Source organism: Pantherophis guttatus, chromosome 7 (genome assembly GCF_059756535.1).
Source record: "Pantherophis guttatus breed Tessera chromosome 7, ASM5975653v1, whole genome shotgun sequence".
NCBI lineage: Eukaryota > Metazoa > Chordata > Lepidosauria > Squamata > Colubridae > Pantherophis > Pantherophis guttatus.
Window position 1 is genome coordinate 24,306,276 of NC_142069.1, and position 13,912 is coordinate 24,320,187.

Consider the following 13,912-nt stretch of genomic DNA (forward strand, 5'->3'; position numbering starts at 1 on the left):
TTTTTTACCACCAGTTCTGTGGGCATGGCTTGGTCGGCATGGTGTGGCTTGGTGGGCGTGGCAGGGGAAGGATATTGCAAAATCTCCATTCCCACCCCACTCCAGGGGAAGGTTACTGCAAAATCCCCATTCCCTCCCCATTCCTGGGGGAAGGATATTGCAAAATCTCCATTCCCACCCCACTCTGGTATTTGCCAGTTCTCTGAATTATTCAAACTTTCCGCTACCAGTTCTCCAGAACCTGTCAGAACCTGCTGGATTTCACCCCTGGTTAACAGAGACATTCATGATTTATCTGAAAATATTTTGCAAAGAATACTTTTTAACAGGAGGAGGTAGATCTTTCCTATGAGAGTTGAGCAGTCCGTTGTGGTAAAATCTTGGGAAACTGTAGGTCAGAATATTCATGAACTACATGATATTTTTTTTTTATAAATTTATTTACGGTCACAGACCAAAATGCAAGCATAGCTACAGAAAAACATAGGGAAAAGAACATCACGAACAGCCGGCCACCGGAAGCCCCGGCTGAGAGGGACCACAGCGCTCTCCTCTAATGGTTACGGCTCTTAGAAAAAATTTTGAGACCTGAGAGGTAGTGTATGAGGAGCCATCCCCTAGACAATACAAGGCCAAATCACTATCATTGGGCCCACAGAAATCTGTCTCTAAGAGAGACATCAAATTAGTCCTGGCTACGTTGTACATGGGGCAGTGTAAAAGGACATGCTCCACAGTCTCAACCTCCGCTCTACCACAGGGACATAGCCGCTCGCCCCTCGGAAGCCTCTTGAATCGACCGTCCAGCAATGCTGAAGGCAAGACGTTAAAACGAGCAAGGGAGAAGACTCTTCTATACTTAGGGATGGTTAGAGTATAGAAATATGAGGCCATCCTCAGTCCAAAATTATTAAGTTGGCTGAAGACCAGAGGGGAGCAACTACATGATATTTTAGGTTATAATGTTCCTAAAAGGTTTCTAACACTAGCAATATTCTTAACCCTAACCTAACAGCTCTGTTTGAACATCCTGAGGCTCCTAATTCATTAATTTAAATTAGGATTTTTTTAAAAAAATGGAGTTCTTTGCAATACATTTATACCTACAGTCAAACACCAGTTTGACACCAGTACTTCTGGTATTTTATTCATAAAGTAATGGTTATACAGGGGTCCCCAAACTTGGCAACTTTAATGTGGACTTCAACTCTCAGAATATCCCATGCTGGCTGGAGAATTCTGGGAATTGAAGTCCACAAGTCTTACACTTGCTAAGTTTGGAGACTCCTGAATTATACCATGGTAAGTGAAAAAAAAGATAGAATTCCCTGTTGGAGACCAACTGTCCCAGTCAGGAGGTGGGCTTAAGCAGGGAATTAGTCTGGATTCATTATATGATTACATAATGAATCTCCCCCCCAAATGCCTTTGAGCCTTATCCCAGTTGATAGCTGAATCTCTGAGGAGATTCCTGTAAAATAAGTATAGGACAATAAAGTAGTTAGTTTGAATTCTACAAGGGTGGGTCTGGTTGTTTGCGCCTAACATTCCCAGAGTTTTAAAAACTGCAACTCATTACTTTACAATGAGGATTATGCAATATACTTAGAAGCCAACTTTGCATTTCTCTGTGTGAAGAGAAATATTTTGGATGTCTGACTATATTGAAGAGCTCAGCAACATAGCAAAGCCTTAAGTCCATGCTTACTGTTTTTAAGAAAAACTCACGGTTCTATAGAAAGGATGATATTCCACCATTATACATGTTAGTGCAGATAAAAAATGTTTTTACCTGAGATTTGGAGGAGAAGCCCCCTTTTTTAATGTTATATGCCAGGCGTAGAAATTACATCACCTTTTCCATGCATTTTCTGTCTTACAATACTGAAAACTATGATGTTAGGTTTTAGCAATAAGGTTTAGGTTAAGTGATTATAAAAAGATGGATTAGGAATTTTGTGCAAGTAAAGACCACAAGTTGCCTTTGAGTGAATCAAAAGAAAAAAAAAGTAACAAAAAGAAACTTTCCAAAGATTTATATTTTATATTAATCCCTCTTGTTCATTGTTCAGCGCTTCTACCCTGCATTCATGGGCTACTTGGAAGCAAATGTTGCTGCTTTCAGTGGAATTAATTATATGTAGGATTCCTTTTTTCACCCTTACATCAGCATGCATAGGCTTCTGTTCTTACCATTACAGAGAAAAGTCTTGCATTCTGTGAAACACAAAGAAAAAAAGGAAATCCTTTGTTTTCCAAGAAACAATTGTAGAACAATGGGGTATTAACACAAAAATATAAACTGATAAAGAATTGCTTCTGGTGCAGCTTCCAAACAAGAGACAACAGGGAAATGGAAAAAAAACTGTCAGCAGTTCTTAGAAAACCAACTTTTTTTCCCAATTATTTGATTTCATTATTCCAGTTGCAATTTAAATTTGATTTTCAGACAGAAAGATGCTCGATCATTTGGTTGAATCAGATTAGTTCAAATTAGTACTCAAAGAACTAAGAAGGGTTCAATCCTATTACTTCAGGGGTGTTAAACTCAAGGCCCGCAGGTCGGATACAGCCCATGGGGTGCTGCCCAGGAAAAAGTGAAGGACTGGCCTGCAGTGCTTCTTCCAGTGAAACCAGAGCTCGGGAGGGCTGCATGCAGCCCTCCCAAATTCTGTTTTTGCTGGCAGAGGGTTGCAGGAGGTTGTCACAGCTGAAAACAAAGCTCAGGAGCCCGTTTTTGCTGGCAGAGAACTCAGGCCACCATTGGCACACTCAATACAAGTGATGTCAAGCTGGCCATGCCCATCCTGACCACGCCCACCCCAGCTCCCAGAGGTCCAACACAACCCTGATTCAGCCCTCAATGAAATCAAGTTTGACACCTCTGTATTAGTTGATCTTGCTCTTTTAGCAGCTTTTGTGTCATTAGCCCTGGTAACTTTTCAAACAGTTCCTCTTTTATTTATTTCTGAGTACAGTTTAAAGTCTTGGTTTTCACCTTCAATGACTTAAACAGTTTAGTTTAGATCTACTGTACATCTGAGGGACAATCATTCTTTAACCAATATAGGCCACACCATCAACAACCTATTAAGATATTATACTATAAATAAGAGTCATTTCTGTAGGAACTTCTTGTATTTTCTAAAATCAGATCCTACAGAGGATTAAAAATGTCTTTCCTTTGCTTTAATTTCAAATCCAAGCCTGTAATTAAATATTTTCTTTGTCAACTAAGTTTTTATTTTGGTTTGCCCTTAAAATTGCTTAAATTTCAGCACAGGAATTGTACATTTTGCACTAAGTCTGAAAGAAACTAAGAAAGGCATTACACGAGTTTTTAAATTTCAGGTCCTAATCTCTGAATTCAAATCCCTATTGGTTAGACTATAATCTTAAAGCTATATAATTTATATTTTAAGCATATATACAGTATACATGCTGATCAGCCTCAATGGGATTTAATTCTGAATACAAATTTATAGTTGATTTTGAGAGAATAACATACCATGTCAGATTATGATTTTAAATTGTTTCATTACTTTATGCATGTTTAGATAAAATCATCTAGATAGAGACTAGGGATCAGCTCCAAAATATGGATCAACTCTCAGGGTTGGATGAGATGGGATTATGGGATTAAACAACAGTCAAATCATAATGGCTTTTGTAGACTAAAGAACAAGAGCTAGTTGTCCCTTAATCTAAGGTTACACCTTGCTAAAATAATCCTGCCGTGATAGATGGCAAGTTAAAAAGAATTTAGCCAAGCTAGTGATATGGTTAACTAGCAAGCACTGTTCCTCTACAGCAGTGGTTCCCAATCTTTTTTTGGCCATGCCCCACCTAAGCATATCTAAAATCCTGATGCCCCCACCCCTGTGATTTATAATTCTTACTATTCAAAAAGTGACTCCTACTCACACGGAGGAAGCCTAAAAGACCATTAATTTGGTTTAAACAAAGTTCCAATTTCCCCCATTAAAAATCAAATTGCCCCCACCCCCTGTGAGGTGTAGGCCTCACATTGGGAACCACTGCTCTACAGAATTTGCTTTCAAAATTACAATTAAACAACTATGACTGGTTCACTGCCTAGATTCTTCCAAGTCTAATAATCAACAAATCTTGTTTACTGGTCATTTTCAGAGTGTCCAGGTGGACCATCATCACCGTGCAGTAACAGAGGACATTGTTTTCAGGGTATTTGGGGGAATGGAACCTGCACTTGCCAGGTATGTGTTTCTTTCGTAATTATTTAACATTTTTAAAAAAAAAAAACCATAAGGGCTATTCAAGACGGTTTTACAGAAAATGAAAGGCGTGTGCTAACCATCTCTATTCTACTAACGTAAAAATCCAGATTTCATCCTGTTTTAAAAAATTTGACCAAAGAACAGGGAATACATTGTCTACATAATATAAAGTATGAATTTGACTCAAGATGCTTTTGCCAGTTTATATCTGACATAAGTTATGAAAATTTAATGTTGTAAATCCTGCTTCAGTTTGCCTCTTTGAGAAACATGATGAATAATTTGTACCTATATTTATTGCATGGGTTACATTTACCCACAACCTAATGCTGTTTAAATGGTTTAGTGGTATTTATCTGTAAACTTTTTAAAGAGTGGACCTCTTATTAAAATGCCAATTTGTTCCCCATTTATGATTAAATGCCTATAAAATTCAAGGGGAGATGTTAGAGTTAAGGTTATGTTCTGCTATGTTTCCTTATTTCTTTCCCTCCTTCCTCAAGTAAAGTAGAGGGTGAGCTTGTTAGAGTCACAGGTTAGATCCTTGACATCTCTCATATAGTAAACCTAATATTTTCACACCATAAATAATATCTGTTTGTCCCTTGAGGTTATACAGTATGGTCTCTTTATTAGTTATAAAGCAATTCTTTCTCTAATGAGATCACCTATTAATGTATACCTGTGTAGCATTCTCACAGTCATGAAAGGCTAGGCGAGGGGAAGCGCCCCTCGACATGAGTGACTTTGAGTTGGCCATGCCCACCCAGTCACATGACTACCCAGCCATGCCTACCCAGGCAGTCATTAGGGCAGAGAACCAGTTGTTAAATTATTTGAATCCTACCCAGGTTGAGAATCACAGATGTATATATATATGTTCCGATTGGCTTAGATCAACTTTCTATGTAAGAGCTATATAACTTTAGGGCTCTACTGCTGATTGATTTCATGACTGATATGAGTTACTACTCATGAAAGTTTAATGAAAAGGCTTAGTTTGAAAAAATTCAAGATTCCTAATGATTGTTTCATTCCATGGACTAACTCAGCCCTCCTCCAATTACTATAACCTGCTAGCTTTGGAAAACAAAGCAATCATTTTATCTCTAATTGTTGGCTGGAGTTTCCCCCCATAGTAATGCATAAAGTGATCTATTGGCATTATCCCAATAATATTTTTAAGCAATAGATTCATGCAATAGAGTTGTATATAGAATGGGCTTTATTTGTTTTAAAAACTCTGGACTATCATCTTTGGCAAAGTAGTTTGCAGTTGAATAAACTATAGTGGTTAACAGGATGTTTTTATTTGTTTATTTATTTAAATCTTTGGGTATGTGCCTATGGCATATTTCCCCCATAATAATAACCCTGTGAGTAGATTGGGCTGAGAAGAGCAAGTATTCTAAAAATAATCTAGTGACTTTGTATGGGTGAGGATGGACCAGGGTCTGCCTATTTCTAGGTCAGCACCTGTCAGAGACTCAAATTCAGTTGCTTTTGCTTCAACTCTCTTTTCTACAAATCTTTGCACCCAAAGATACAATGATTATGAAAACCAGAACTTCAATTTACCAGGATATATACAGTCAGTGTGTATAAGCTGAGTGTTAACCTAGTTCCTTGGTGAAACTAAATCAAAGTTGGCATTTCTTAATTTTTGCAGAAAGCATTTGCTGGAACTGCCTGTGAAAAGTGTGCAGAAGACAATGTTTTTGGACCTAATTGTACTTCAGGTATATCTGGTGTGGGCTTCCTTTTAAAAAGTGAATATAATAAAATCACATTAAAATTGCATGAATGTTTCCACACAGAAGCTTGCATGATGTCTTGTGTGGCAGTATAAAAAATGGGACATTATCCAAAGTAAGTTGATACATCTTATCTATCTCATGGCTTTCAAATATTTCTTATGAGATATAACACTTTAATTTAGCAAAACCTTTCTACAAGTTAGCTTTTGATATACATGAGAGTTTCCTTCTGGCCTAACAAAATCATGATAATGAGGCTTGGAAAATGAACAAAGATCTGCCCACCATTTTGCAGGTGCAAGAATTTTTTTTAAAAAAAAAAACTATAAAAATCCTCCTTCCAAGAGAATTATGCAATAAAAATCCAAGTCAACAAAACATCTTACCACCACGATATCAAACAGATCCCCAGCATGTATATGTAAAATCACAGGTACTGAAGTCAAGAGTAAGAACAACTATTTATAATCCTACACAGCTGAGAGTTTGAGAGAACTGAGTAGAAGAATATTCATGAAATTACCCTTGGCTTCTTTCTTACAACCAGGAATTCCTCAGAAGTACATCTAAAAACACAAATTCTCCCTAAATTGATAGTTAGATCAGCTACAATTTCATCTACCATACATGAGCTCCATGTATGTTACATTTGGGGTTAATATTCACATACAGTAGATATCCTAAAAAGATAGATCATCATCAGTAGATTTCTGGCTGACTTGAACTAGATTAGCAAGGACTCTAGTTCCCCAAAATCTAACAAATATTATTTATTACATGCCTATATGATTTTCTATTAAAAGAAATCTCAAAGTGACTTATTATTAAAGAGTGCATTTACAATTTAAAATGAGTTAAATTTATTAATTAAAAGGTTTAATAAAACATATTTTAAGTTTTATTAAAAATACAGTGTAGTACAATATAAAATAAAATCAGTAAGACAAGAATGAATGAAACAAAGTTGCAGAAACAATTAAAATCTTTAAAATGGCAATAGATAAATAGGTATATTAACTGATCATTTACAATATCTTTCTGAAAATCTGTTGCGTAGTTCTAGTGTTCACATTCCTTACTCTATAGTCTCTACAGACTATAGTTGGAAACCTCAAGCTGGAGAAGGTTAATTTACTGCTTAACTAAACAAAAATGCAAGGCATTGTCCTTGGTATCTTTTGTATGTAAAGTATATGCCCTACCACTGAACTACAGCCCTTCCTTCCCATTCAGTTCTTTCTCTAACTATAGAGAAAAGACGTCCAACAATTGACCACTGTAGTTCTATACATAACCAATTTTTTTTGAGATGCTTCGATTGAGCAATGTTTCCTGTAGATAGCTTCTGCTCTATGTGTTGAGGGAAACAGCAGCAATCAGTATATTAGGTTAGTGGCTGAGGATGTGCTGAGAATAGACTGAAAACATTTCCTACGGATATTTCCTAGGCAATACTATAGTTTAACCTTACAGTTATTTACTTCTAACAAGCATATGAGAAATATGGAGGCCAAGAGTCAACATAATTCCCAGGCAGTAAACAGCCAGAAATTCCAGCCTATAGTGCTAAAGGCAATTCTGGGACTTATCTCAAATAATCTGGGAAGACCACAAGGATGTGTCCCACATAAAATCCAGTTTTGTGAGTGCCATTAAAAGGAAGGAGATTATGATGAAATATAGTAAGGAGGTGGATCCCTAGGAGGGAGGGGATGTATTCCAGAGGAGTAGAAGAAAACGTAGCCCAGAAATATAATATATGAGAGAAAGAGGGTGAAGACAGTTCCTCCCTAATAGTTCATAGAGTACTGTATTTTTCAGAGTATAAAATGCACTTCCCCCGCCCAAAAGAGGCTGAAAATTTGGCTGCGTCTTATTCTCCGAATGTAGCTTTTTCGAAGCTGTTTTTCAGCCCTAACGAGGTGCTAGCCAGTGAAGTGATCTTCTCTGCTTCACCTGCTTTTCTCAGTGCTTCTCTCTCCAAAGATCAGCTGTGCTTTAGAAGCTGTTTTTTATCCCCAATCCGGTGCGTGCAAGTGCATGCGTGCACGCGCTCAAAACCAGCAAAATAATGTGCTAAAGCTGACCAGACTAAGAACACTAGCCAGATAAATACCTGGTAGGCAGATTTTTTTTTCCCTATTTTCCTCCCCAAAAACTAAGGTGAATCTTATACCCTGGTATACTCCGGTATGCTTATACTCAGGAAAATACGGTATATTGTAGTTGCATTTACTGTACTAGAATCCTTACTCTGGCAAAATTTCATCTATAGGTGTAAAATAGCTTGCAAGAATTGCCACGTGTCATTCTAGTTTTGGGCCTGACAGGTATATAGCCCAGATTAAGGACAAAGTTTTATTACAGTCAGAAATTAGAATTTATGCAAAACAAGTATACATAAGAAAAGTACAGTGACATGACACTTCTTACCTTATTGCATAAAATGTATCCTAATTGCCCCCAAAACCCCAGAACCCTTTACAGTTACATAAGCAATTTCTATAAGTACTGTATGTAGATATTTTTCCCCTAACAACCCCAACTACAGTTTGTTGTGTATTTATTTATCCTTGTGATTTCTAAGACTCTCCAACAATTTTAGGTACTTAAATAGTTACAAAGGTAAAAATATATAATACACTAAAATCAATTGATAAACATACACTAAAATCAATTGATAGTTGATACAATACACTAAAATCAAATGACAAACATTTGCCATGCTTGGAGGATGGGAATTGTTACAATTAAACAATATAGATTTATAAATGCTTTGAGGAAAAGCAGCCATTATGAACCTTGTTATGATGGGCCTTCTTGAAACCTGTGAATGAGTGATGGACAATCTTTGAGATGTTGACTGCTTAAGAAGGTCTGGAGGGGTTGGGATAAAAGATAAATATAGCAATCATGTCACAGAAACAAGTGGGGTAGAAGAGAGTTTAAGGTACACTAAGCCTGTCTTGAGCACTTCTTAATTAAATAGATAAAATAAATAAAAAGTTAAATTCTTTAGGGTTTAGTAAATTGCCACCAATATTTAACCTGTGTGAGGAGGCTTAGGATAAAATAAAGTAAAAGTTTAGAATCAGATGAGGCCCAGGAGCTGCCTTCCTTTTCTTTAAACTATCAATAAACTCAAGTAAAGCTTAGGCAAAAGAAAGATTTGTTCATTTTCTATATATATATATAAAAGCCAAATACCACTCACTCATCACGAAATCTCCAGAACGGTAAAGCCTACAAACTTGAAATTTGATACGTATGTTCCTCTTGGCTTCTAGGTGCTTGCTAAGAAAGGATTTTTCGAAATGACCATCAGATCATTAGTATTTCATATACAGTATTATATTCACACACTGATGCTAAGGAGTTAGATGTTCTACTCCCCCTCCCCACCTGAAAGGAACTCTGTCCCAACTGCCAGTTGCCTTATATTAACACGCCCTTTGTTAAACTGGGTGTGGGTGTGGCCAGCGTGTGACTGATCTGGCCTGCGAGCTAGGACATTTTACTGCCCCTACTCCTCTGTTCCAACTGCCAGTTGCCTTATATTAACATGCTGTGATGATATGGAGTTACACATTCTACACTAAGTTTCAGGCTTTAAGTGTCAATTTATCATGCCCTATCACATAGTTTCATAGCGAAGCACGGGCGTCCAACTAGTATATCTATATGGGTTATTTTAATAGACTTCAGGGAAGATCATATCTCACAGGTTCAGGTATCTTCCATCCTCAATAGTTATAGGACAAAACGTACAGCTCAAATATTGCAGACTCCAATCAAGTCTTCCTTCCTCTTAGTATGCAGCTGCATTCACGGAATATGCAACAATGGGCTAACTGGTGATGGACAATGTCTGTGTCTGTCTGGATACAAAGGTCTTCATTGTGATCAACGTAAGTAGCACATTTTTGGGCATGGGCACATCTTTTTATTCATGGCAGCTAATGAGAGTCATGTTAATGAACTCATCATATAGTTAGAAGCCATTCAAAAAATGATGAATGCATCATGAACTGCTGAAGATAAATCCCCTTCTAAAAACTCTGTTCAGAACTGTAGTTTTCTACATATGTACAACATCCGGTGCTAGTTCAATAGCAGCAGCAACTGTAGAACAAAGTGATTAGGTTCAAAAACCTAAAGAGAGAAGTGCTGCTAATGCTTTCCATCCCATGTAATAGGATTAGGGCTTGTGTTTCTACCTAACAGGTCAGAAAAAGATTTTTTCCCCTGTGATTAGCTTTGAGAAAATCATCATTTGTCTTATGTCCTTTCCTAATATCAAAGCTTTTCTACTTCTCCATATCTACTCTCTCATTCCTTCTTTTGAAAGTACTACTTCATTTTTATTTTTAGATAGCATGAGGTTAACCATGTACATAAGCAAACTCTGGAAATGTCAGGACATATTTTTAGGCCATAAGCAAATATTGATCTCATAAAAACTGTGCAACTAAGAATAAGTGAAATAATACAGAATTAAAATTATTATGCAAGCTTCTTCTTAGGAATACATTATATTTTTAGCTTTTTTTTTTCTTTATCTATTAAGTGACGATGATTGTTATTTGCCATCTTGTATCTTGAGTTCTGCTCCAAGGATATAAACGTTGGTCTGTCAGAGTAACATATGATGCTACACTGATTTCTTGGTTCAACAAACACTAATGTGTTTGAACTACAATTCACTGGCTTTAAAAAAGGATTTGGGGGATGGCAGTTACTGAAGTATTACTACTTCAGAAAGAGACCAAGTTGGAGAAAGCTAATTTAAGAATGACTTGTATTTTTGTGCTTTTTCTCTTACCAACAAATACAGTCAAGTTTTTGGAAAGATAGTCTTTTAATGTTGAAGCTGAAGAGATATGTTAGTTTGCTTAGCCTTGTAGCTTAGCATAGCAATCTTGGTCTATTGGATTTTCTTTATTTCCTCCAGCAATACCAGAATGTGAAGCCTTACAATGCCCAAAATATTCCAGATGTTCTGTATCAAGTGTGGACAAAAGCCAACTTGAATGCAAGTGCCTGCCCAATTACGAAGGTGATGGCAAACAGTGTAAACGTAAGTAGCAGTCAACCCAAAATAGCTCTTTATTTCAGTTTAACTAGTTTAGGAGCTAATTTAATATCAGTACTTAGAATCAAGATTATCAAACTCCCAACAATGCAAAGTGTTCAATGAGACTTCATTCATTCATATGCTTATTTATTCATTCATTTGATACTTTACCCGCTACAATGGAGAGATGTTCCATCACCAAAATGTGAATGTTAGTGGCAAGGAAGACTAGTCATATTACTAGGCCAGGGGTCGGCAACCTTAAACAATCAGAGAGCCATTTGGGCCCATTTCCCACAGAAAAGAAAACACCGGGAGCCCAAAACTCTTCCCGTGCCTGACTATTTCCTGAGCATCCACAAAACTAGCATATATAGTTGAATAAAGATTCTGTTTTCTTCTGAAACTTTTCTTTTCTTGGATTTATCCATGATTGGCCTACCGGAGGGTTGAAAAGCTTAATAAATTGTGTGTTGGTGGGTGTCGCAATTTGGCAGTTGTGACGCATATTTTGAGTGACAGGGAGCTGCAGCAGGGGGATGAAAGGGCCACATGCAACTCCAGAGCTGTGGGTGGCTGATCCCTGCACTAGGCAGACTAGGAATATTTTCTTGTCCTTTGGCTCAACCATAAACATACCCAAGGCCAGCTCTAGTGGCAAAGGTGGCCATTTCCCTCCACTATCAATGACTCCAACAGTAACTTAACACATATATGTTTCACTGGATTTCAGATCAAGTGACAAATCTGATAAAGTATAATTTAATCATGGTACAATAACACTGATCGATGATATTTGATCAAATAAAAAAATGAACATAGTAGTACATGCTTGTGTGAACTCTTATTTTGCTGTCTTTATATCATTATTTCCTCTCCAAAGCTATCAATCCATGCTCCAAAATAGTTTGTGATCCTCATGCTGATTGCCTACATCTTGGACCCAATCGTCATAACTGTACATGCCAATATGGATATGAAGGCGATGGCCAAGTATGCGTACCAATAAATCCTTGCCAAAAAAACTTTGGTAACTGCCCTATAGGTTCCACAGTCTGTAAATATGATGGCCCTGGAAAGGTAAGTGTACAAGTGGAATACATTCTGGCTGAAATTAACATTGTGCAGTTCATTGATGTTTCTTTCTCCAATTTTAAAAGCACGTTGATCCTCTTCCAATGCCGCTTCCCTTAATACACAGTATATTTAGCACATAGGTTGAACAAATAAGGGGAGAGTATGCCATCTAGTTGCATTGCTTTGTCAACCTGGAGCCAGTCTGTTTTGCCATGTTCTGTCTATACTGTGGCTTCCTGATCTGTATATAAATCTCTCATGAGGACAAGGAGATGTTCTGGGAGTCCCAATTTTCTGCACACTTTCTATAGCTTGATGTGACCAAAACAATCAAGTGTTAATACCACTTTATAATGCCTCGGTAAGGCCACACTTGGAATACCGCATCCAGTTTTGGTCGCCATGATGTAAAAAAGACATTGAGACTCTGGAAAGAGTGCAGAGAAGAGTAGCAAAGATGATTAGGGGACTGGAGGCTAAAACATGAAGAACGGTTGCAGGACCTGGGTATGTCTAGTTTAATGAAAAGAAAGACTAGGAGAGACATGATAGCAGTATTCCAATATCTCAGGACTGCCACAAAGAAGCAGGAGTCAAGCAATTCTCCAAAGCACCTGAGGGTAGGACAAGAAGAAATGGGTGGAAACTAATCAAGGAGAGAAGCAACTTATTTCTCCTTAATTCTAAGGAGAAATTTCCTGACAGTTAAAACAATTAATTAGTAGAACAACTTGCCTTCAGAAGTTGTGAATGCTCCAATATTGGAAGTTTATAAGAAGATGTTGGATAACCATTTGTCTGAAGGGGTGTAGGGTTTCCTGCCTAAGCAGGGGGTTGGACTAGAAGACCTCCAAGGTCCCTTCCAACTCTATTATTCTATAAATTTGTTCCAATCAAAGGCCATTCAATAATCAATGAAACAGATACTGACTCAAAACAAATAGGATTTCAAAAAATAAATTAATTCCAGAGAAATTGGGAAAAAAGTACTTAATCTAAGTAGAAATGCATTCCTTATTAAGTATAAAGCCTTTCTATGATAACACGTCAAGTGAAAATAAGACATTTACAAATCAAATATTACTGTTTAATATAACATTATTAATGTATATGACAATTTAAAGAGTAATTTAAGCACAAAAAAAGATCTCAGTCCTTCAGAGTTTGCAAGTTTATATGGACAAAGAAATGGAAAAAGAAAAAAAAGTAAAAAAAAAATAAAAGGTCTGATGAGTAAATCCCTGTTTTAAACAAAACTAACATGTTTTTCCTTTACATTAAGTCTCACTGTGAATGCAAAGAACATTTCAGGAACTTTGTACCTGGTCAAGGATGCAGCATGAAAGATATCTGTGCAACCAACAATCCCTGCCATAAGAATGCAGTATGTACAATGACTGCGCCAGGACAAACCCTGTAAGTACGGTATCTTCTGATACTTTAGAGGAAGTGAAAGCTAATCAGAAAGGTTGGGGGGGGGGAATGAAGGACTGGGGAAAAAATACTGGTGAGAGGTCCAAATGCTTACTATTATATACTGACCAAAATCAAAAGATCTGTCATCAGTTCCATGATTGTTGTTCTGAATCATGTTTCAACTAAAACAGGGGGTGTCAAACTTGATTTCATGCAGGGCCACATCAGGGTGATGTTTGACCTCAGGGGCAGGGGCTGGGGCGGCAGCTCGATGTCACTTGTGTTGAGGGCACCTGTGGTGGCCAAGTGTTAAGGCAGGACTTCCCTCAGAT

At 37.3% G+C, this 13,912-nt stretch overlaps 1 protein-coding gene across 1 annotated transcript in view; it reads left to right on the plus strand.

Moving 5' to 3' along the window:
* Positions 1–13,912, plus strand: part of STAB2 (stabilin 2) — a 116,976-nt gene that overhangs the window by 8,124 nt on the left and 94,940 nt on the right. The window contains exons 5-10 of the mRNA XM_034403404.3: positions 4,150–4,235; positions 5,926–5,995; positions 9,826–9,921; positions 10,965–11,090; positions 11,971–12,167; positions 13,447–13,580. Of these exons, the coding sequence (XP_034259295.2) occupies positions 4,150–4,235; positions 5,926–5,995; positions 9,826–9,921; positions 10,965–11,090; positions 11,971–12,167; positions 13,447–13,580 (709 nt within the window). The remainder of the gene's footprint in view (positions 1–4,149; positions 4,236–5,925; positions 5,996–9,825; positions 9,922–10,964; positions 11,091–11,970; positions 12,168–13,446; positions 13,581–13,912) is intronic.